Genomic DNA, 22,663 nt, shown 5'->3' with positions numbered 1-22,663 from the left:
TATTGTAAAAACTATTTTCAGCCATTTGATGATGAAGTTCCTTTAGAATTTTGAGAATTTTCGACCCGATACAGATACACACGAAAATAATGAACTGATGCAAGCTTTATGTTTTTGTCCTTATTGGGTTGATCCGATAATCACAAGATACTTCCATGTTACGATAACCCATTAATATTGAATATTATTAATAATATAATTAATTTGTATTCTTTATTTTATTACGACTAGTACTTTATTACGATTATGTTTTTATTTTCTAATTTTTCATGTGGCTCCTCCATTCCACATCTTCACCGCCACTGCCACCGCCACCATCACCACGTTGTAAGCACATATCTCCACCGCAACACTTTTTAATCGTTTCATATCGTTATCATATGGTTGTTGTGCATTGTCGAGTTTGTATCGTGCCAACATGAATGTGATCATATAGCTAACGAATTCGTGTCGTGTTCAAATACGATTGCAAAAGATTGGTTCAAATACGTGTTCGGGTTAAGAACTGTCGTGTTCGACTTTGATCTTAACAAATTGGATCCTTATTTAAATCAGTCGGTAACAACCTAACCCTCATACTTTACCGAGCCCTAATATCTACTATGGCCCCATCTCTCTTCCTTGCGCCATTTTATGTACATGTGCGCGCGCATAGCATTGTCAATGTGTGTAATAATTTGTTATGAGAGGTAGTAAGAAAACGAAACATAAAAGTCAGACATATTTTCACATAGGACAGGCTACCTACCTTCACTATTTAACTTGTCGTTATGGGATTCTCTTAACTAAATTGTGATGGAGACTAAATTAAACAAACATCTAGTTATTTTGTCACCCAATATTATTTTAAGCTCACCTAATCAACAAAAAAACAGACTTTGTCCAATACCATTCTCTATCATACTTCAACGTACGTAATCTATCTAGAATTTGCTCACTTTTCAATAACAGAATATATGAAAAATACTTGTACCCCACCACCACATATTTAGCATGAGGGTTGGATTTTATATATAGGAAAAAATTCAATAAAATCGACACAATTATAAACACACACACACACACACACACACACACACACAAGCTAAATCCCCTGATTTATCATTTTATTGCATTTGAGATGACATATGGAGAGAAATACCAATAGTTCTTGAATTTTAATTGCTATTAAAAAAGAACTCCAAGATTCTTTGAAAAACGAGTCTCTATTGGTTGAACAAATTAGTTAAAATTAGTTTATTATGAATACCATCTTACCATTGAAAATTTTGCCACATTTTCACACTTTTGAGCATCCTAATTTTATCCAAACTTGCCAAGGTAAGTTTATATCAATCGCGTATTCACAAATTTAGTAAGAATGAAAAATATTTCAACCATTAGATCCTTGCGGAAAATGATATCTAAAAGCGAAATACATACAACTATTTACAAAGCTGTTTTTAGCTAGTCTCTAAATTTATTCCGAGATATATATCCAATCTTGATTTTTTAGCATTTTATAAAAATGCTATTGGAATTTGTTGGATGTAAAATGGCAATCCACAATTAATTATTTATTCCGAGATATATATCCAATCTTGATTTTTTTTTATAAAAATGCTATTGGAATTTTTTGAATGTAAAATGGCACTCCACAATTAATTATCTTTCATTTATTTGTTTACTTTTATTAATTCTGTGTGTTGTTGTTGTTGCTTTATTTTGTCAAAGAACTAATCATTTTTGGACCATGTTAAATGCTACGGTTCATTGCATTCATCAGTCACTCTTCAAATAGACAACTAATTATTAGATTTGAGATTTCCCTTTGTTTATCATCAATTTGATATATATATTTCAAAAAAATAAAACCAGACCAATAAATCAAATTAACTAAATCCATACTTTTTAGTAATTTCCAAGTATGTTCACATTGTTTTAATATCACTATTCCACCTTTATTTTTCTTGTAGTGTAACATGTGTAAATAACTTGAACAAGATCCAACTTGAGGAAAGAAAGTTCATTCAAAAGTAATCAATTGTGGTTTCTACTCCAATTCTTTAACCACACACAAATATTTGCATTCAACTTGTCATTTTGTTTTGGTTTACTAATTCAATAATTCCATCACTAAATCATAGCCTCATCAAACTCTTTTTTTTCTACATGTAGATAAGCTAACATACCCTAGTTGACTTGGTATCTCTCACAAAGAGTGTTGCATCAATACACACACTCAAAATATATATCTTGAACTTTTTATGTGTGTGTGTGTGTGAGCATGTTGGGTTGACTACTTCCAATAGTTGGGTGGGAAAGATGGACATGAGCAAAGTATCAAATATCACCACAAACACAAAGGAAGATTCCAATGAGAATGTTTTTCCAAAGAAAATGGGAAAAAATAGTCATAAATAAAATTAATTAACCTCCCACCTCAAGAACAAGTCTTGTAAATTAAGCATAAGTGAAGATTTCTTGATTCTTGATCAACCAGTGGTTGCAACAACTAAACAAAGTTGAACTACGTATAGCCCCTAATCTTACTATCTTAACCTAATCTGCCTACCTCAGAACCACCCTCTCTCTTCCATTCCTCTGTATATATAAGCAATTCCCACTCTCCCACTCTCTCACAAACAACCCGAATACTCATTCTTACCGCCTCTTCAACCATCCATCGACAGTACTACACGAAGATGGAAGGAGTTAAAAACAGCAGCTTCTGTTTCGTCTTACTCGCTTTCCTTTTCCTCTCTACCGGAAATGTGCTGGAAACGAATGCGAAAGTCCACTACCATGATTTTGTCGTATGTTTCTGGCCGTCCTAACTCTTGCGTTGTTATCCTCTACATTTGTTCGTGAAGTTTATTTTTTTGTGAAACAGGTGCAAGCAACTCCAGTGAAGAGGCTGTGCAAGACTCAGAACTCAATCACTGTTAACGGGATGTTCCCGGGGCCTACGCTGGAAGTGAACAATGGCGATACGCTAGTGGTTAACGTTGTCAACAGAGCTAAGTACAACGTTACCATCCACTGGTAAATGCCTAAAATTTGCATGCACGAAGTAAGAAATAATCTAAAACGTGTAGTGAAAATGATCCGGCTCGGTTTATATTGCAGGCACGGTGTCAGGCAGATTAGGACTGGATGGGCTGATGGGCCGGAATTTGTGACTCAATGCCCGATTAGACCAGGAGGGAGCTACACGTATCGATTCACCATCCAAGGACAAGAAGGTACTCTGTGGTGGCATGCTCACAGTTCGTGGCTCAGAGCTACGGTCTATGGAGCTTTGATCATTCACCCGAGAGCAGGGGACTCGTATCCCTTCCAGAAGCCAACGCGCGAAACTGCCCTTCTGCTCGGTAATGTGCATTTCAGTTAGCAAACAACAAAAGCAGAGTCTTTTAAAATACCTCAGTTTGTGGCTGATGTCAATGTTGGTCAGGTGAATGGTGGAACGCTGATCCGATCGCTGTCGTGAGACAAGCCACGAGGACAGGAGCTGCTCCCAACGTCTCCGATGCTTACACAATCAACGGCCAGCCTGGAGACCTGTACAACTGCTCTAGCAAAGGTTGGTTTACAAATCTTTGCTTCTGTTTCCGATGCCTCACAAATGACACATTCGTTCCATCGGATGCAGATACACTAGTCGTTCCAGTGGACTCCGGTGAGACAAATCTTCTCAGAGTAGTCAATTCAGCTCTCAATCAGCAGCTCTTCTTCAAAGTCGCCAATCACAAGCTCACGGTGGTTGGAGCCGATGCCTCCTACGTTAAGCCCTTCACCACCGATGTCCTCATGCTAGGGCCAGGCCAGACCACCGACGTCCTAATCACCGCCAACCAGGCACCCGCACGATACTACATTGCAGCACGAGCCTACGCAAGTGCTCAGGGCGCACCATTCGACAACACTACAACAACAGCCATCCTAGAATACAAATCCGCCCCCTGCCCCGCGAAAGGCTCCACCATCAAGCCGGTCATGCCGACAATGCCGGCTTTCAACGACACTGCCACCGCCACCGCCTTCACAACCAGCTTCCGAAGCCCGAGAAAAGTCCAAGTGCCAACTAAGATCGATCACAACCTCTTCTTCACCGCTGGACTAGGCCTCAAAAACTGCCCCCCCGGCGCCAGCAACAGCACCTGCCAGGGCCCGAACGGGACTCGATTCACTGCCAGCATGAACAACGTGTCGTTCGTGCTGCCATCCTCCTACTCCCTGCTTCAAGCACACCAGCAACGGATACAAGGCGTCTTCACTACCGACTTCCCTGCAAACCCTCCCGTCTCATTCGATTACACCGGGAACGTCAGCCGCTCCCTCTGGCAACCCGTCCCCGGGACCAAACTCTACAAGCTGCGATACGGGGAAACAGTACAGGTAGTTCTACAAGGAACAAACATCTTCACTTCCGAAAACCACCCCATCCATCTCCACGGCTACGACTTCTACATAGTCGCTGAAGGCTTCGGAAACTTCAACCCGAGCAGAGACACAAGCAAGTTCAATCTCGTAGACCCTCCCCTACGAAACACAGCTAGTCTCCCCGTTGGTGGATGGACCGTGATCAGATTCGTTGCAGATAATCCAGGTTCGATTCGACTAAACCTCTAACTAACTAAATAACTAACACGAATTAGTCACAATGAGATACTAATTGACCTGAAAACAGGGGTGTGGCTGCTGCACTGTCACTTGGACGTCCACATCGGCTGGGGCCTAGCAACGGCGTTCCTAGTCGAGAACGGGATTGGCGAACTGGAAACGCTCGAGGCGGCTCCGGCAGATCTTCCGGCTTGCTAGTTAACCTGCAATGATTTCTACAGCAGATTATTGAGCCCTGCAAGAAGGGAAAACCAGTATTTTTCAAGATGCAGCATATTGAGTTCCATTGTTGTTTATTTCCCCCCACATTTGGGGGCAAAATCTTCTACTATTTTTGTTCCTTTCAGCTTAATCAGCTCATGTTCTTAGGCATATAGATGCACCGTTTTTCATTATTCAAAAGTATGTTCTTTTTTCCCCAAATATTCAATAATTATATTGCATTGCAAGCTAGCCTCCTCTCTAAGGTCATCTGCATCATGTCTCTTATCCGTCTCTTAACCGTCTCATCTCTTCACTATTCATGGTCCTCACTGTACTTTTAACTAAAAGACAACACCTACATCCCTCCATCTCTTAATCATCTCATCCCTTAACTATTCATTCAATTTCATTTTTTATTTTTATTTCCAACAAATTCAATTAATATTTCATTGAAATATTAAGTTAATACTAATAATTCATTAAATCATTAAAAACCACAAAAATTACAACATCCGAAAATACGAAAAATACATAATTGAAATCCTATGGAGTATTTTTAATTTTAATTTTCGATTTTTATTACAATATTGAAAATTACAAAAATTAAAAATTACAATATTTTAATTTATTTTATTTTCGAATTTTCCTGATTTAAAAAAAAACAAAAAAACAAACATTTTAAACGGATATAAACGACGCCCACTCGCGGGCCCGCTAGTGGGAGTCACGCACGAACCGAAGCACGCCACGTCGCCAAGGCGCGTGGCGAGCTGTCTCGAGGCCGGCCTCTTCCGCGCGCGACACGCGACGAGATGTCCCGTCTCGTCGAGACGAGATGGAGGCCGCATCGCCGTCTCGATGCGGTCTCGTCTCGAGATAGAGCCCGCATCGTGACGCGATGCGGATGCTCTAAACATGATCAAGCAAATGCAGCAACAGTTACAAATTCTGGAAAAAATGGTGATTAGCTCAGAATCAATTCACATATTTCAGAAAACGCATAGCAATAAGATGAGGAAATAAAATTGCATTCAATTTTGTTTGACTAAGCTACGCAAGCACGAAATTAGGTCATAAATTGGGGGAAAATAATGAAACCAATAAACATCAGCTGAATTGAATCAATTACTCTACTGATTCAACAGCGGGCGGCACACCAGTTTTGGCTTGAACAAGTCCAACACTTCAAGAAACTTCGAGAATCATCGATCGCTTTCGTTGAAACATGAAAAAATCTTCTTCCCGAATTAAATACTCCTACATCAAATTGCCAGTTGAGGAACCAATTTGATTATTGGAAAGCAAAATTCAACTGTTTCATTACTGTAAAAGGATGAATTTAGCTAAGCTTGGAATCATACAGTAATTACTAATTAAACATGGGCTTGGACTCTTGAAATATATTTTGAGTCCAAATATAAGTAAATATTAACCCAACCCAACAATATTGCGACCAATTACATAAAATAATTCATAAATGACTATGGAAAATTGCAATTATTACGTTAAGCCTTATTTAAGTGGAAACGCAACACTCATTTTGTTTAATCGATTTTTAAGTGTTACTTGTGTAGTTGTGTTGGTGGTTCAAGAGCTCAAAAAGTGTCATAATAAAATAAATCAACTGTAAATTTTTGTAATACTATTTTTTCAGTCTAATTAGTCTTATTTAACCTAAACTTTAAAATATATGTGTAAATTAATTAATTGTTTATTTGTTTTGATTTTATGATCAATTAAGATTTTAGTGCTAACATAACCTATTATTGATTTGCATTTTGCACTAGTATCATATTATAGACAGGGAAATGAACTTTTCACAAATGAAGTTTTCCTCCATTTTATTATTTTTTTACATAATCTTAATTTAACAAATAGAGATCTGATTTAGTATAATACGGCATTGTTTCACCGCTTACATGATATCCAATAATATAATATAAATTAGTCATTAAATGATATTAGTATCATGATCTTGACTAGTTGTATAACTATAACAAATCAATAATTCCATAATTTAAATACATATGTAAAGCTTATATACAAAAACAGAGTTTAACTAAACTTTCAAAATATATACACCAATTATCCTTATTTAAAGTTGACACATTTGCGAATACAACTCATATAATATATAGTGATTCATTTATTTGTCAAAATTTGCGAATTCGATACATGTGTAAAGTATATATAGTGATTCATTTGGCTATAAATTGGCGCTGTGGATAGTTTACAGTTTGAGCAACCATATTTTTGTTAGATATAATCAAATTGTTTAAGTTCACACTTTCTAGGAAGAAACATAATTTAGTGGAGTAGTACTTGAAGGCTAAGGCTCCCTTCAAATACTTGAAGGCTAAGGCTGCTTCCATAATGAATAATAACAAAAATCCAATCATAAAAATAAATCAAATATAGCCCACCAATGCAAATTAATAATTCAACAGTCCGTTCATAATAAATTTATTATATTTTATCATTTTAGTACGATCATCTAAATCATTCAATTTCCAAACATTACTATTTCATAACAATCGCCTTTAATAAATCAATATTTTATTTACTTATTTATGGAGTACTATAATCCATCACTATTTTCCACTAACAACACTATTTTTAGGGTGAGATCCGTCCTCAATGAGATGACTCATTTTTTGTGTGATACAAAATTTTATGCAATTTTATTCTGAATGTTAAGTGGAAAAAGTAAAGTAATATAGAGAAAAGAGTAAAGATCAAAACTGGTCCTGAACATATGCTCATTTTATGATTTTGGTTCTATACGTCATCTTTTGAACTTTTGCATCCTGAATATTTCAACTTAGATCACAATTGATCATACACTAACAATTCCGTCATTTTTTAAACTTTTTTAACCCAATTTTTACCGATTTATTAAACGGTTTTAACCCAAATGAGACTGTTAAAACTATCAAAATCGGTCAGAATCGGGTTAAAGCCGTTTAAAAATGTTGACGAAATTATTAGTGTATGACTAATTATGATCCGAGTTGAAATGTTCAAGATGCAAACATTCAGAAGATAAAGTATAGGACCAAAATCATAAAATGAGAATATATTCAGTACCAGTTTTAGGTAATAGATCATCTTGATTAAGATAAATTAAAGAGTGAACTACATAAATGGTATCTGATCTTTCACTTTTGTACATAAATATCATTCAAATATACTTAAATGTATTTGTTTAAAAGGTATTTTGGGAAGAAAATTACATCAGGTACCAAAAATGTGATTTATAGATACCAAAAATGATATAAAATAAAGATTAAGTATCATTTACGTACGAAAGTGAAAAATCAGATACTATTTAGGTTGTTCACTCTAAATTAAAATGAGAAGTGGGTTATTTTTATTGCTACAAAGAGACTAATAAATGAATTCTCTCTTCAACTAAGGAAGTGGAAGTTGCTTGGAATGACCGAAGGAGCAAAACCACAAATTTGTGTTCCTTTCTTGCAAAGTCGTCACGTCACCATCTTACGCTTTTTGAGAGAAAAAAAAAGAGTCGGATTTCGCGACTTCCGCTAGATTCGTAAGTGGTGACGTCACCAGCTTGCTTTGCATGTGTGGGAGGCTGACACGTGGCGCGCATGCAGTCCTCCACAACTTGTGTCCGAGTGCCATGTCTGTGATGCGGGTCCCACGCTATCCATAGGGCAAAAGGCTTGATGTCATTCCGCCGCTTTCTTGATGTCTCTAGATCTCACTCTCAATTTCCACTCAATTCCGTTTCTGTTTTGCAGAATTCGCCTACGTTTACACATTGTCACATCCTATTTTGCAATGAGTTATACTTTTAAAAAAATATGTGGAAAAATGAAATAAATTTATTAAAATTGAAATGCGAAATACTCTCTATTTAGAGCATTTCTTATTTGTCAAGTGATTTTATATAATTTTATTTTGTAAGTTCAGTGAAGAGATCATAAAGTAAAAAGTGACATACTTCCTCCGTTTCCTAAATTTTGCAGTTTGATCGGACATGAGTTTTAAGAAATACTCCTTTCGTCCTCGATTAAGAGTCACACTTTTCCATTTCGGTCCGTCCCCAATAGGTCACACATTCCACTAAATCACTTCATTCACATTTTATTATAAAACCAATATAAAATAGTAGGTCCCCACATTCCACTAACTTTTTCAATCAATTTTTTCTTACTTTCTTAAAATCCGTATCCGATCAAAGTGTGACTCCTAATCGGGGACGGAGGGAGTATAACGGAAAGTAGGTTGAAAAAGTTGGTTAAATGTAAGTCCTACTTTTAAAGTATTGGTTTTATAATAAAATATGAATGAGAATAAACTAGTGGAATGTGAAGTCTACAATCAAAACTGGCAAAAAGTGAAACGTAATAAATTTTGTAGGACATACGAAAAATCAAAACTGGTAAAAAGTGAAACGTAATAAATTTTGTAGGACATACGGAAATCTGAAAATGTGATAAACTTTGAGGGACGTATGTAGCACTATTTTTATGTGGCCACGAAGATAGTATAATGATATACTACAATACTCTATCTGATAAATTATCTCATTTAATATGGGCACAATTTTAAGATATGTTCTTAAAATGTTAGTGAAATACTATGTGATATAATTTTGGTTATAATAAAAAAAATAAAACAAATAATTATAAATTAACAACAATAATAAACATATACTCAAAGTATGTGGGAAGGTAGAGACTAGAGAGCATTTATTCCACTAATTTAACAAGTGAAGAAATATGTTTACTTGATATACATCAACGTATTATCTTTTATTTTTCAATGAATATTTATGGAAAATATAATTTAATTCTCAAAGCACATCTTTCAATCACAATTATTATCCGAGCAAAAAAGTTAAAAAAAAAAATCTTAAAAGAGATTATTGATCTAATAATCACATAAGATATGCTATTTTCTTTTCTCATAAATTTTTTATATGAATGCAATGTTTTCAAAAAATATGTTTAATGAATTTAATTTGCCCCTTTTAAAGTTTCACATAGTATTATCTTTGCAACATATTAGTATTATATTATCAAAACTAAAATCAAAATAATTTGAATTAATAAAAGGGTTATTTTTAAAAGAAAATAAAAAAAAACTATTTTTTGGGATTAAAAACTACATTAGCATAAATTACGTCAACATACCAAGTAAGAGAGATATTTAAAAAAAATTATTGCAAATATTTTAAATGATTTCAAGTATTAAATAGTGGAGATCTATGCTTGGTTCATCTCACTTATTCAATCAATCCTATTCATGGCTAAATTCAAATAATATAACATAATTTCTTATTACAATTAATTTCCGCTACAAATATAGTTATTTTATTCATTCGATGTATTCCCACACATTATTACCATAACAAATTTTGATTTCAAAATAACCAAAAAAACATTACTCCATCCGTCTGACATTAGGATCCCGATCACTTTTGCACATTCATTTTATAAAAATAATACAAATAGTTAAAGTAGAGGAATAATTTAGTAAGAGAGAGAATAATATTGAGAAGACTCTTATCAAAATTATTCTTGTCAAAATTATTTTCTCTCTTATTTTATTATTTTTCTACTTTAACTACTCCCTCCGTCCCATAAAATATGAGACAAATTTTTTGAGTACGGAGATTAAGAATTTATATTAAATAAATATGAGAGATGAAAAAAGTAGGAAAGATAAGAGAGAGTAAATAAATGATGGAATAAAGTAAAAGTGATTAAATGTTTTATCTTTTATTAAAAAATGAAATGCCTTAATTTTGTTGGGACGGATTAAAAAAGAATACAACTCAATTTTTATGAAACAGAGAGAATATTTATTATTATTTTTATAAAATAAATGTGCAGAAGTGTCCGGAACTCCTATTGGCAGACATTACATTATTACCAAAACAAGATTTTTACATGTAAAGCCAGTGGCAAAACTGAGATTAACCACAACTTCGAGGCCAAAACGCAACAACAATAAATTAAACAGATGGGATTAAGCTGTGGAAGGCACTAGCCAATCGATTGCTTAGCTCTCAAGCAACTACAGTACGCGGCGCAGCAGCCAACCAAACCCTCCCTCCAAAAAAAAATTCTAAATAAAAAAAATTAAAAAATGTACACCAAAATGTGGTTCGGGAACCTTCACGCGACACGTGTCTCGATACGCGGTGTCCGGTCCACCACGTCATCCGTGAACCACAATAAAATAATATCGATATTTTAGAATATTTTATTCACGCGGAAATATCTAGAGAATGCTATAAATACGCAGCCTGCTGTTCTACCACGGAGATTTTTTCTTCTTGGCTCACTGAAAACTGAAAGATCACAAATTCTCACAAAATCGAACACTGAAATCGATCTGATAAATTAATTTCTGCACTTAATCGGCGTCAGCTCGGGAGAAGCTACTGAAAAAAGAGGATTTTTGGAAGAAATCGCGGTGGAGACTGTGGAATTGGTTCCATTTTCGGGGGAAATTGTTCAGAGGTGCGTTGAATTGGTCTCCGATTTGGGGATTTTGTTTGTAGTTTATTTTTTTTGCGTTTTGTGAATCATATAGTTGATTTGTGTTGTTATTGAGTGATACTGTTTTGAAATTTGTGTATTTGCTCTGTTTTCTGATTCTGAGTTTGTGATTTGAAATCAACGCCTGGTGTTCTTGTTCATTTCGGCTGATTTTAGTCAATTATTCATTTTTTTTTTCATTTTCTCTGTCTCTTTTCTTGTTTAATTGGATATTTTTGGTTCGGATGTGGATGGATCTTTTTATCCTTATTTAATTAGGTTTTACTTTTGGTTATACTTGGGGAGGAGAAAAGCAATTTGGGGCTTTCCTAGAAATTTCTACTAGTCTCTCAAATATGCAATTACCTAACTTTTTATAGGTTTTGTTTCATGCCTTCACTCTTTAGTTTGCTTTAATTCGTGATTGTGGATGCTGATTTAGTTTTCTACTTGTGGTTGCGTCTTTGAATTTGTGATCTAACTAGGTTTCTTGTTATTCTACAGGAACAGAGGAATGGCCTTGTTAAATCAGGAAGTGAATGTGATATCCCAGCCCCTTGACTTCAATAGAAAGAGGAAATCAAGAAGCCGCAAGGGCGGAACCAAGAGTGTAACAGAGGTTCTTGAGAAGTGGAAGGAATACAACACCAAGCTCGATGATGATAAACCCGCGCTTAAGGCGCCTGCCAAGGGATCGAAGAAGGGGTGTATGAAAGGGAAAGGTGGACCTGATAATAGTTTGTGCAATTACAGAGGGGTTAGGCAGAGGACATGGGGTAAATGGGTGGCCGAGATCCGGGAGCCTCACCGGGGGAGCAGGTTATGGCTAGGTACCTTTGGCACAGCGGTGGAAGCTGCACATGCTTACGATGAGGCGGCCAAGGCAATGTATGGACCCTGTGCTCGGCTTAACTTCCCGGGATATAGTTCATCGGCTTCAGGGACGACTGTTTCGTCGTGTGAATCCACAAACTCTAGCGTGTCCGAGGTCTGTTGCAATGGGGGTTTGCAGAAGCTTGAATTACCTAATGTGAAGACGGACCAAAGTAGACTGAATGATGCTAGCACCCCCATGAGTGCAATCAAGGAGGAAGTGGTGGAAGTTGCCCCGGGAAGGGAGGAGGACGCGAAGGAGGAGGTTAAGCAAGAATCCGAGGCTTCTTTCGGTAGTGCGGCTGATAGACCACCTAATGCCGAGGAATTCTCATTCGACGAGATGTTTGACGTGGAAGAGCTGCTCTCTTCTCTGGAAAACGGCCCGTACAGCACTTCAGGATTGTACGGAGGCCAGGCCGGGTATGGTGCGAATGGAGGTCAAATGGACGGTCCTATACATCACGAGCAGCAGGCGGGTTCCGGGGGTGATTACGGTCTCGACTTCCTGAAGCCCGGGAGGCAGGAGGACTATGATCTCTTGCTGACTGATCTATTGTTAGATTTGGATTCGGACTTGGCCATGTGAAGCGTTTAAGCGGATGGTCTTGAAAAGTAAAGATAGATATATACATTGTGTTCTTTAAAGGCTGGACCTTTGAGTTGTGTGGGTGTTTCCCAGTATATTAACAGAAAACTTTTTTGGCCCCAGCTTGCTTCTACCCTCAGCAAGTTTGTGTATCCATTTCATACTAACAAATTAATTTTTTTTGTTTTCTTGTTGTGAGGGTTTGGTTGTGATAACAATAGGATGTTTCTCCAAAAGTTTTGAATGTGAGGGAGAAGCTGCTGAGACTCTTGAGTGAAGTAGGTTTAGAGATTTTGTTCTGTACATTCTGTTTGCTATAGTGAAACTTTATACTATTATATCTGTGTGACTTGTGTTTTGAGTAGAAATATTGCCATTTGGCAAGATTACTTCTTGTTGAGTCTTATTGTTATTGTGGTGATAGACTGTCATAGACTCTAGTGATATTCATGGTTTAGAAACCGCCGGTTTTGGTTAGGTAAACAGTTGAACCGTGATCGGGCTTGAAGGATGAGACCGGTTTTGGTTTGGAACGTGAATTGATGGTTCCGGTTTTAGGATTGAACTGTTACCGGCCTGTGGAATCGAGAGCGCGGTAATAGTTTAGTCACGGTTCGGCTTTGGGTCGAACCGCGTGTCCGGTTAAAATCGGGTATCGGTGTGTGCTCTGCTTTGTTAGTTGTGTGACTAAGTTTTGTGGATGTGGTTTGGATCTCCTTATACAGTTACATGTTTTTTTGTGGGCTTCAATTGCATTTAACTATTCTGAAAAATGTTTAAAGAGGTGCTAATAATTTGTAATTTGTCAAGAGTTGGTAATTTAGGAAGAAATGAAACTAAAAGAATACTAAGTATTTGTAAGCTAGTTATTACTCAATGTGGTGTTTAAAAAAAGTTGTTTCTAATTTTAAGCCGTTTGTATAATTATTTTGTCAATCTCAATGAGCTTATATGTTTGATTGTGCTAATGACTAACAATTTATGATATATACGAATTTTAAATTTTGAAATTTATCAATTCTATTATAATTCAATTTTATCCCTGATATATAGCAATAGTTATAATTCCGTCTCATATGTTTTTATTATACTCCTTCCGACTCATAAAAATATGTCAATGGAGATGGCACGAGAATTAATATATTATTGGTAAGTAAGAGAGATGAGGAAAATTGTATGGTAAAATAAGAGAGGGTAGGAGAATGGTATGATAAAGTAGTGTTAGTTGATAGTGAGACCTACATTATTAAATTGATTTAACTTTCCAAAAATGGAATGCACATATTTTTATGGGACGGAACGAATATTAATTTGATCAATCATTTTATAGGGTCCTGTTAGGTTGAGATTTTTTAGCTTAATTGAAAATTAGGATGCATTTTCAGCCACTTATCCAACATTTTTGAAATGTCAACTGCAAGTAGATTATGTCAACTCGGTGGTATTATCGTCAATAGCCTGCACATCAATTGTCAATAGCCTGCACATTAAATGTCAACAACTTATAGTTGACATTAAGGTGTATAGTTGACATTATATATGTGTAGTTCATGAATTGTATATGTAGTTGACATGAATTGTACACATAGTTGATATTATATGTGTATACTATGTAGTTGACTTGAATTGTATATGTAGTTGAAAAAAAAAATTATTTTTAATTTTTTTTAAAAAAAAGTTTATTAAAATGTACCATGAAATTACCATTCTGCCCTTTCATAATTAATTAATCTAAAAATATTTTTCATGTGGCAAATTCTAGACCACTCATTTAATAAAAATGAGTGGCTAATAGTGCATCTCCATCTCCAAGTCTTCCACTTCATCATGTGATAATGTCACCCTTTTTGCGAAAATTTGATGAAATATAGGAGTATCATATAAAATGATAGAAAAAAATTATGTAAAATTAATATGTTGAAAAAATTCAGAAAGAGATAGAAAAAAATTATGTAAAATTAATATGTTGAAAACATTCAGAAACTAAACACTTATCATCTCCACGAAATAAAGTCTCATTTTGATTTTATATGAATTTTAAGAAACACTCTATTAATATAAAAGGTTAATGGAATATGAATATCACTTTTATGGATTTATTTTATGAAAAAAATTGATTGATATAAATTTTTGAAATATGAGACTGTCTTTATCAAATACAGTAAAAGTTAAATATAAAAATAACTATAATAATGGACATCCAAAAAAAACCAACATGAGGTTTTATTCTCAAACAAAGTAAGCATTTAAGGTTAAAAATAAATCTTAATAAATTACTCACAGATAGAATCGATCATCTCTTTTATTCTTATGAAATACTCATAAAAATTGAATATTGATTTTATTGTAACAAAATAGAATAATTATATAATCGAGACAAACAAAAACAGAGTTACATGCACTATTTCATACAAAAAGGACTAGACCCAATACAAATCTATAGTAATTTCAAGAGAGCATATATTTTAGCTTGCGATGAACAATACATAAATCTAAATTAATTTCAAGAGAGTATAGATGACAAAAGTGACGAAATCTATTAATTATACACCAATTTTTCTGGTAGCTGTTAGCCTAATAGTGCCCTCATCGTCAGCAGCATCCCTCACCTACCTACATTTAAGGTTGAATAAAGTATTTATATGAAATAATTGATTCAAACAAGATCAAAATATTAATTCGATTCATTCTTAATCTTGTAAATAAATACAAAATAATGTTATTTTTCTTCATAATTCGGATTTTTGTTCTGCTTTAAATTGAAATAACTGATCTGAGGTAAACAGAAATATGAATTCAAAATCATTATTAATTTCAGATTGCAATGAGTTAATGTTTTTCAAATTGCCTTTTAAACAAAAGAAAATCCAAATTGTATTTAAAATTTCAGTATATGATTTAATATATGTAAACTCTATTTAATTCAATTTTCTTGATTTCTCCATGTGATATGGTTATACAAATTTGGACTTTCGATTTAATTCTTCTAAAAATCCAATTTGCAGATTACATAATCGAAATCCGAAACATTAATTATAATCATAATTATTTGGGTGTTCGATTTGTCAGTATTGTCGTATTGCACTGACAAAATCAATCAACTATAAACAGAGTTATTTGGGTCTTCGAGTTGCCGGTTTTGTCGTACTGCACCGACCAACTTCAATAAACTATAATCAGATTTCTTCACGAGATATGGTTATACAAATTTGTACTTTCGAATTAATTCTTCCAAAAACCCTATTTGCGGATTACATAATCGAAATCCGAATGATCACCTTTCATTTTCACATTAACTATCAGCATATTTATTTGGGTGTTCGACTTGTCAGTATTGTCGTATTGCACCGACAAAATCAATCAACTACAAACAGGTTACTTGGGTCTTCGAGTTATCGGTTTTGTCGTACTGCACCGACCAACTTCAATCAACTATAATCAGATTCCTTCACGAGATATGGTTATACAAATTTGGACTTTCAAATTAATTCTTCTAAAAATCCTATTTGCGGATTACATAATCGAAAATGATCACCCTTCGTTTTCACATTAACTATAATCATAATTATTCGAGTGTTCGACTTGTCAGTATTGTCGTATTGCACCGACAAAATCAATCAACTATAAGCAGAGCTATTTAGGTCTTCGAGTTGTCGGTTTTGTCGTACTGCACCGACCAACTTCAATCAACTATAATCAGTGTTATTTGGGTCCCCGAGTTGTCGATTTTTTCGTACTGCACCGACCAACATCAATCAACTATAATCAGACTTATTTGGATCTTTAAGTTGTCGATATCATCGTACTGCACCGACAACTCATTCAATTGAAATGGTTCAACCGATCGAACCGGCTCGACTTCACACTCATGCTCATAGAGTCCACTTAGTGACAGAGTTCACTTGAAAGTGAAAATAAAAGCAATGAAAGCTAAAAATAATTGAGACTATCACCATGATTCAATAGATTCTCCACAGACCAAAAGAGTCAATCAAAAATGGACCCCTCTTTCCTCTCTTTCTGAGCGAGGCCATCTCTCAGCCGTCCGATCAACCGAATCTCACTCCTCCGCCGCTCGATTCCCAACGCCTCTTTTTCCGGTTCCATGCAGAAAAAGCCCGACATTTTTCACAAACTCCAACAATTTCCCCCTTTCTCTCTCTCTCCTATTCAATTCACTGCTGTATTCATCATCACACACTTATTTATTGCGGTTTCCAGCTACAATCCTCATTTCCTAGCCTGAATCTGCGCCTCTGGTATGTGAATTTCGATTTTCCTCTTTTATGCGTGCGAATCATTTGCTGATTTTCGCGATTCGACTCTTTTCGCAGTGGTTGGTGAATGATTGGACGGTGATGAATTGCGACTGAGTCGTTGTTTCTTAGTTTGGTAAATTTTGCCTCTGCTTTTTCTGTGAGTGATGTTTTCCTTTCCAATGCGGTGATTTTGTGTTTGTTGATTGCGATTTTGTCAGGTTTGTGAGTGAAGAAGAAGCACAGAGGTATATTTTATTATTTTTTATATTTAATTTGAGGAATGAGGGATTGTTTTGGCAAATTTTATTGTGTTGTTTGGTTACAGAGTGAATCTATGTTGCAGAATTAAAGAAATAATGGCAGGTTTCTGGTGAATTTTTTGTATTAAAAAGAGATTTTATATTTGGTGAAGCAGATCTCACATGTCAGGTCACTCTATAAAAAGCCAATGCCTATTTTTGAGTAAACAAGTGTGTTTTTCCCAACACCTTATGAATTCATGCCTTGAAAATCTCACTTGTTGTGTTTTTCCTACTTTTAATTTTCTGGGAAATGTTGTGTAGAGGTTTTACAAGGATGGATTTTCATTTATTGTTATTTTTTTACAGTTTAGAATTGGATTGGCAACAAATGAAATCTTCAATAAAATGACTTGTATAGTGTTGGTGTTTGATGTGCTTTATTTCTCTTTAGCAAAAGGATTCATCTCACTTTATAAGGAATCATGAAGAGGGTGCAGATACATCAGAGCAACCATCCATTTGATCCATATCGTAAGTTGTATATTGTTCGTTGTTCGTTGTCTTGAACACTGTCAGCTACATGTTTCACTCACATCAATTTCATTTTCCTCCATGATATAGTAAAAGCTATTTCTAGCCTTTTGTAGTTATATCTTCTTTGATATGAATTGGTTATCGAAAATATTTATTGACTTCTAGCTTTTGCTTCATACTTTACCAATTCGTAGCGTTTGAGGCCTTTTGGAATGGCTCATGGCAACCTGTGGAGCGCCTCAAGATTAATGGCGGGGCTATCTCGTCACAGATTGTCGAAAAAGGAGTGGTCATTGATGAGGATCTTCCAATGTCGCATCTCCGTATAAGGTCAAAAAGAGCTACTGTCTCTGACTGTATATCCTTCTTAAGGCAAGGAGTTGATGTTTGTGTATTCTCTACATTTCACAATCCTGAAGATTCAGACGATGAGACGAGAGATGAGCCTGTAAGTTTTAATGAATATTCATTGGATGTGCTGAAGTTTGCCTCTAGTGTCACATTTCTCTTCACATTTTGCATAATTTGAAGTGTCCCGTCATGTTTAGCTATACTTTTCCACACAACATGCTAGACCCGTATTTGTCTTTGCTTGATTATATCAACCGGTGTTGTTGTGGTTTAGGTCTGGGTTGATGCGAAGATAAGATCCATCGAGAGAAAACATGATGGCGCGTCATGTAATTGTGAGTTCAATATCAGTTTCTACCTCGACCAAGGCCCCGATCTTTATCTGTTGAACAAAAAGCTTTGTAAAGCAACAACCATGCTGAAGATCGACCAGATTTCTCTACTTCAAAAGCTCGAACTGAAGCCATTAGAAGGCAATTACTACCGTTGGGGATCCTCTGAGAACTGTTTTTCAGTTCAAAAGTCCAAGCTGTTTAGTGGGATGTTCTGCACCGATCTCTCATGGCTCATTGTTGCATCTATTCTGAAGCAAACGGCTTTTGATGTGAGATCGATTAATAATCATATTGTCTACGAGGTTACAGAGTACAATCCCGACAGAGGTCAAACGGATTCTCCGAATCACTCATATTGTTTGAGTTTCAAGGTTGAAAATGAAGTTTTGACCCCTTTGGTTATGCAAGTTGATCCAACCACCAAGGAGGAAGGTTCCGAAGGACGTGAGCTCGGGATCTTGTGTCCGTACGATCCCACTGAACTGCGGAGATCAAAACGTCGAAATGCACAGCCAGATCGTTACTTGGGCTGCGATAACCTTCCAGATTACGAGGTTGAGGTGACTCGTTTAGGTGAGAGCAAGACGTATATGAAGGAGTATGATGAGAGCTCATCAGAGGAAGAGGAAGAAGAGTATGATGAGTATCGGAGGGCTCTCTCAGTTCAGGATGACAACGAATTTCAGCAACACCGTTCAGGTGAAAAAGGCAGTAGCTCTAGTAAAAGAAAGTCCAAAGATGGCGCTGGAAATGATGTGGATTCAGACGCGCCTAAACGTAAGAGTAGTAAGAAATCGGGCATGTCTAAGTTTGAACGGGCATTAGCTGCTCTCAAAGCAGCTCGATTAGAAGATCGTTCTATCGTTCCTACAGACGGTTCTGCAGACAACGGCCTCGATAAAAATTTCATGAATTTCAAGGCCCCTGAGGAGAATCAGAAAGATATCGGAGAAATGGTTTCAAAATATTTCTATATGAATGGATTTCAGTCCACACAAAAAAGGAAAACATTGGACTTCATGGATGTTGAGAGTGGAGGAAGGAAGGGTTTAAAAGCCACTCGTCGAAAATACCAAAGAGTGAGCAGCCATACGAATAGTTTGAAGAGGGACTGCTTTTATGTTCGAGAGAGCATCTACGACGTGAGGAGTTTCAGGAAGGGATCTGTAACGGCACAACTATGCCGAGAATTGATCAGAAGATGTATGAACAATATTGATGCCACTCTAAAAAATGAGCCGGTGCAGCCGCCGGTGGTTGAGCAGTGGAAAGAGCACCAGTCGAAGATATCCTCGAATGAGAAGGAACCGGACGAGAAACCTTCTGGGAACAATGATGAAGGAGTGAACAATGAGGAAGGAATATCGGAGATCGATATGTTGTGGAATGAAATGGAAGTTGCTTTGGCATCATGGTACCTTCTTGATAACAATGAGGTACAACTTTTGAATCTTCATGAATGTTGAATTTTTCATGCTTAATATGGTTGAGTTACAAAATGATTTTATTATTGACTTTGTCTATTTGGAACATTCCACAGGAGTCTCATGTCAAACCCTCTGATGAAATGCAAAACTCGAGCTGGATCGGAGCGAATAATAAGTGTGCACATGATTATCGACTCGATGAGGAAGTTGGAATGGTTTGCCATTTGTGTGGATCCGTGGAGACCGAAATAAAGGATATTTTGCCACCATTTGTGAGTTTATTTTTGATTTGGTATTTCAATCTTTAAGACTAGTTAGTGAATATTTATCCTCTATTTCTTTTTTTGTTCTACAGACTCCAACAGCACACTGCACTCCAATGAAGGAGCCAAGAACTGGAGATGACGTGGATGCAGAATACAAAAAAAGCGAAAATAAAGATCTCGAGCAGCTCTGCATTCCTGCTCCCTCGACTGCGCCTACAATAGGAGACGGGGAAAACAACGTGTGGGCGCTGATCCCAGAACTCAAAGATAAGCTACGGAGCCACCAAACGAGGGCTTTCGAATTTCTTTGGCGGAACATTGCTGGATCATTGATCCCCACGCGAATGGAGAAGAAAAAGAACAGACGAGGTGGCTGTGTCATCTCTCACACTCCTGGTGCAGGGAAGACTTTGCTCATCATCGCGTTTCTTGTGAGTTACCTGAAGCTGTTTCCCGGGTCGAGGCCATTAGTCCTAGCTCCAAAAACGACGTTGTACACGTGGTACAAAGAGATAATCAAGTGGAAGGTGCCGATTCCTGTATACCAAATCCATGGTGGTCAAACATATAAAGGCGAGGTCTTGAAGCAGAGAATGAAGCTCGCACCGGGCCTTCCCCGCAACCAAGACGTCATGCACGTTCTTGACTGCCTTGAGAAGATGCAGCAGTGGCTTTCACATCCCAGCATCCTGCTCATGGGGTACACCTCGTTCCTCACTCTGACTCGGGAAGATTCACCCTACGCACACAGGAAATACATGGCTCAACTACTCAAGCAGTGCCCTGGAATCATGATCCTCGATGAAGGGCACAACCCGAGGAGCACGAAGTCGAGGCTCAGAAAGGCTCTGATGAAGGTTAATACAAGACTTAGGGTTCTGCTCTCGGGGACATTATTTCAGAACAATTTTGGTGAATATTTCAACACGCTTCTCTTAGCAAGGCCGAGCTTCGTGAATGAGGTGCTGAAGGAGCTGGATCCCAAGTATGAAAAGAGAAATAAAGAGAGACTAACTCAGTTTTCGCTGGAAAATAGGGGACGGAAGCTTCTCATTGATAAAATCTCGAAGAAAATAGACTCTAATAAAGACGGAGAAAGGGAGCAAGCGCTGAAGACTTTGAGGAAACTGACTACTAAGTTCATAGATGTGTATGAGGGAGGCAGCTCGGATGAGCTCCCCGGCCTGCAATGCTACACGTTGATGATGAAGTCGACGACCCTTCAACAAGAGGTTCTGTTGAAACTTCAGAACCAGAGGCCGGTGTACAAGGGATTCCCTCTCGAGCTCGAGCTACTGATCACCCTCGGTGCTATCCATCCCTGGTTGATCCGGACGACAGCGTGCTCTGGCCAGTACTTCAGCCAGGAGGAGCTCGAGGATCTCGAGAAGTTCAAGTTCGACATGAGGTCGGGTTCCAAAGTTAGATTTGTTATGAACCTCGTGCCAAGATGCCTGCTCAGGAAGGAGAAGCTGCTGATATTCTGCCACAACATCGCCCCGATCAATCTTTTCCTGCAGATATTCGAGAGGTTCTACGGCTGGCGCAAAGGGCGAGAAGTCCTTGTGCTCCAAGGAGACATCGAGCTCTTCGAGAGAGGGCGAGTCATGGACAAGTTCGAGGAGCCAGGGGGCCCATCGAAAGTCATGCTGGCCTCCATCACAGCTTGTGCTGAAGGCATCAGCTTGACCGCTGCCTCGCGCGTCATCTTGCTCGACTCCGAGTGGAATCCCTCCAAGAGCAAGCAGGCGATCGCCCGAGCATTCCGGCCCGGCCAGAACAAAGTCGTCTACGTGTATCAGCTGCTGGCCAGCGGTACACTGGAGGAGGAGAAGCACAGCAGGACTACTTGGAAGGAGTGGGTTTCGGATATGATTTTCAGCGACGAACACGTCGAGGACCCGTCTCACTGGCAGGCGCCGAAGATCGAGGACGAGCTGCTCCGGGAGATCGTGGAAGAGGACCGAGCGACGCTGTTCCACCGGATCATGAAGAACGAGAAAGCCTCCAATGTCATCAGAGGGAAAGGTATGCTCAAGAAAATGTGATGAATGCTATATTATCATGTTTAGACAATGACTAATGTACATTATGGTCCTTAATTTTATCCTGTTTTCATGAAGTAGTTCATGTGTTTGTCCATTTTCTGGACAAAGAGATGAATAATAATAATACATTAAGAAACTATGAAATTATGTGATTGAAGACAGGATGAATGAATAATTGATTGAGGACATTATCATTCTGTAGTAAACTTTGATCTTTCAAGTTTTCTTTCTTTATGCACTTTAGTTAAATTTGTGTTCTGTTCTAGTGTTATACTTTACTACTTACTCCCTCCGTCCATGAATAAGAGTCCTGTTTTTCCATTTTAGTCCGTCCGCGAATAAGAGTCCCGGTTCACTTTTACTATAAATGGTAATAGGGTCTCACCTTCCAATAACTCATTCCACTCACATTTCA

The 22,663-nt window shown here is 37.1% G+C and overlaps 3 protein-coding genes across 3 annotated transcripts; all 3 read left to right on the top strand.

Moving 5' to 3' along the window:
• Positions 1 to 2,606: 2,606 nt before the first annotated feature.
• LOC125220712 (laccase-12-like) lies at positions 2,607 to 5,055 on the top strand. Its single transcript, XM_048122864.1, has 6 exons — positions 2,607 to 2,795; positions 2,873 to 3,024; positions 3,109 to 3,353; positions 3,437 to 3,565; positions 3,635 to 4,591; positions 4,673 to 5,055. The coding sequence occupies exons 1-6, from the start codon at positions 2,685 to 2,687 to the stop codon at positions 4,801 to 4,803; spliced, it is 1,725 nt and encodes a 574-aa protein (XP_047978821.1). The 5' UTR covers positions 2,607 to 2,684; the 3' UTR covers positions 4,804 to 5,055.
• Positions 5,056 to 11,100: 6,045 nt separating this feature from the next.
• Positions 11,101 to 13,124, top strand: LOC125220730 (dehydration-responsive element-binding protein 2C-like). Its single transcript, XM_048122880.1, has 2 exons — positions 11,101 to 11,306; positions 11,829 to 13,124. Exon 2 carries the CDS (start codon positions 11,839 to 11,841, stop codon positions 12,784 to 12,786), a length of 948 nt encoding a protein of 315 aa, XP_047978837.1. The 5' UTR covers positions 11,101 to 11,306; positions 11,829 to 11,838; the 3' UTR covers positions 12,787 to 13,124.
• A 3,691-nt stretch (positions 13,125 to 16,815) lies between these two features.
• On the top strand, positions 16,816 to 22,439 carry LOC125220703 (SNF2 domain-containing protein CLASSY 1-like). Its single transcript, XM_048122854.1, has 8 exons — positions 16,816 to 17,045; positions 17,121 to 17,178; positions 17,264 to 17,290; positions 17,739 to 17,818; positions 18,016 to 18,269; positions 18,447 to 19,943; positions 20,048 to 20,206; positions 20,290 to 22,439. Exons 4-8 carry the CDS (start codon positions 17,770 to 17,772, stop codon positions 22,246 to 22,248), a joined length of 3,918 nt encoding a protein of 1,305 aa, XP_047978811.1. The 5' UTR covers positions 16,816 to 17,045; positions 17,121 to 17,178; positions 17,264 to 17,290; positions 17,739 to 17,769; the 3' UTR covers positions 22,249 to 22,439.
• Positions 22,440 to 22,663: the final 224 nt, after the last annotated feature.

The sequence above is a fragment of the Salvia hispanica genome, chromosome 1 (assembly GCF_023119035.1).
Source record: "Salvia hispanica cultivar TCC Black 2014 chromosome 1, UniMelb_Shisp_WGS_1.0, whole genome shotgun sequence".
Lineage (NCBI taxonomy): Eukaryota > Viridiplantae > Streptophyta > Magnoliopsida > Lamiales > Lamiaceae > Salvia > Salvia hispanica.
This window is presented reverse-complemented; position numbering and strand designations above follow the sequence as displayed.

What these genes read in the sequence shown, in the direction of transcription:
- LOC125220712 (XM_048122864.1), top strand. Translation starts at nt 2,685, where the DNA reads ATGGAAGGAGTTAAAAACAGCAGCTTCTGTTTCGTCTTACTCGCTTTC. An exon ending in CGAAACTGCCCTTCTGCTCG is followed by an intron (nt 3,354 to 3,436) that starts GTAATGTGCATT and finishes AATGTTGGTCAG; the next exon opens with GTGAATGGTGGAACGCTGAT. An exon ending in ATTCGTTGCAGATAATCCAG is followed by an intron (nt 4,592 to 4,672) that starts GTTCGATTCGAC and finishes ACCTGAAAACAG; the next exon opens with GGGTGTGGCTGCTGCACTGT.
- LOC125220703 (XM_048122854.1), top strand. Translation starts at nt 17,770, where the DNA reads ATGAAGAGGGTGCAGATACATCAGAGCAACCATCCATTTGATCCATAT. An exon ending in CCATCCATTTGATCCATATC is followed by an intron (nt 17,819 to 18,015) that starts GTAAGTTGTATA and finishes ACCAATTCGTAG; the next exon opens with CGTTTGAGGCCTTTTGGAAT. An exon ending in ACCTTCTTGATAACAATGAG is followed by an intron (nt 19,944 to 20,047) that starts GTACAACTTTTG and finishes AACATTCCACAG; the next exon opens with GAGTCTCATGTCAAACCCTC.
- LOC125220730 (XM_048122880.1), top strand. Translation starts at nt 11,839, where the DNA reads ATGGCCTTGTTAAATCAGGAAGTGAATGTGATATCCCAGCCCCTTGAC.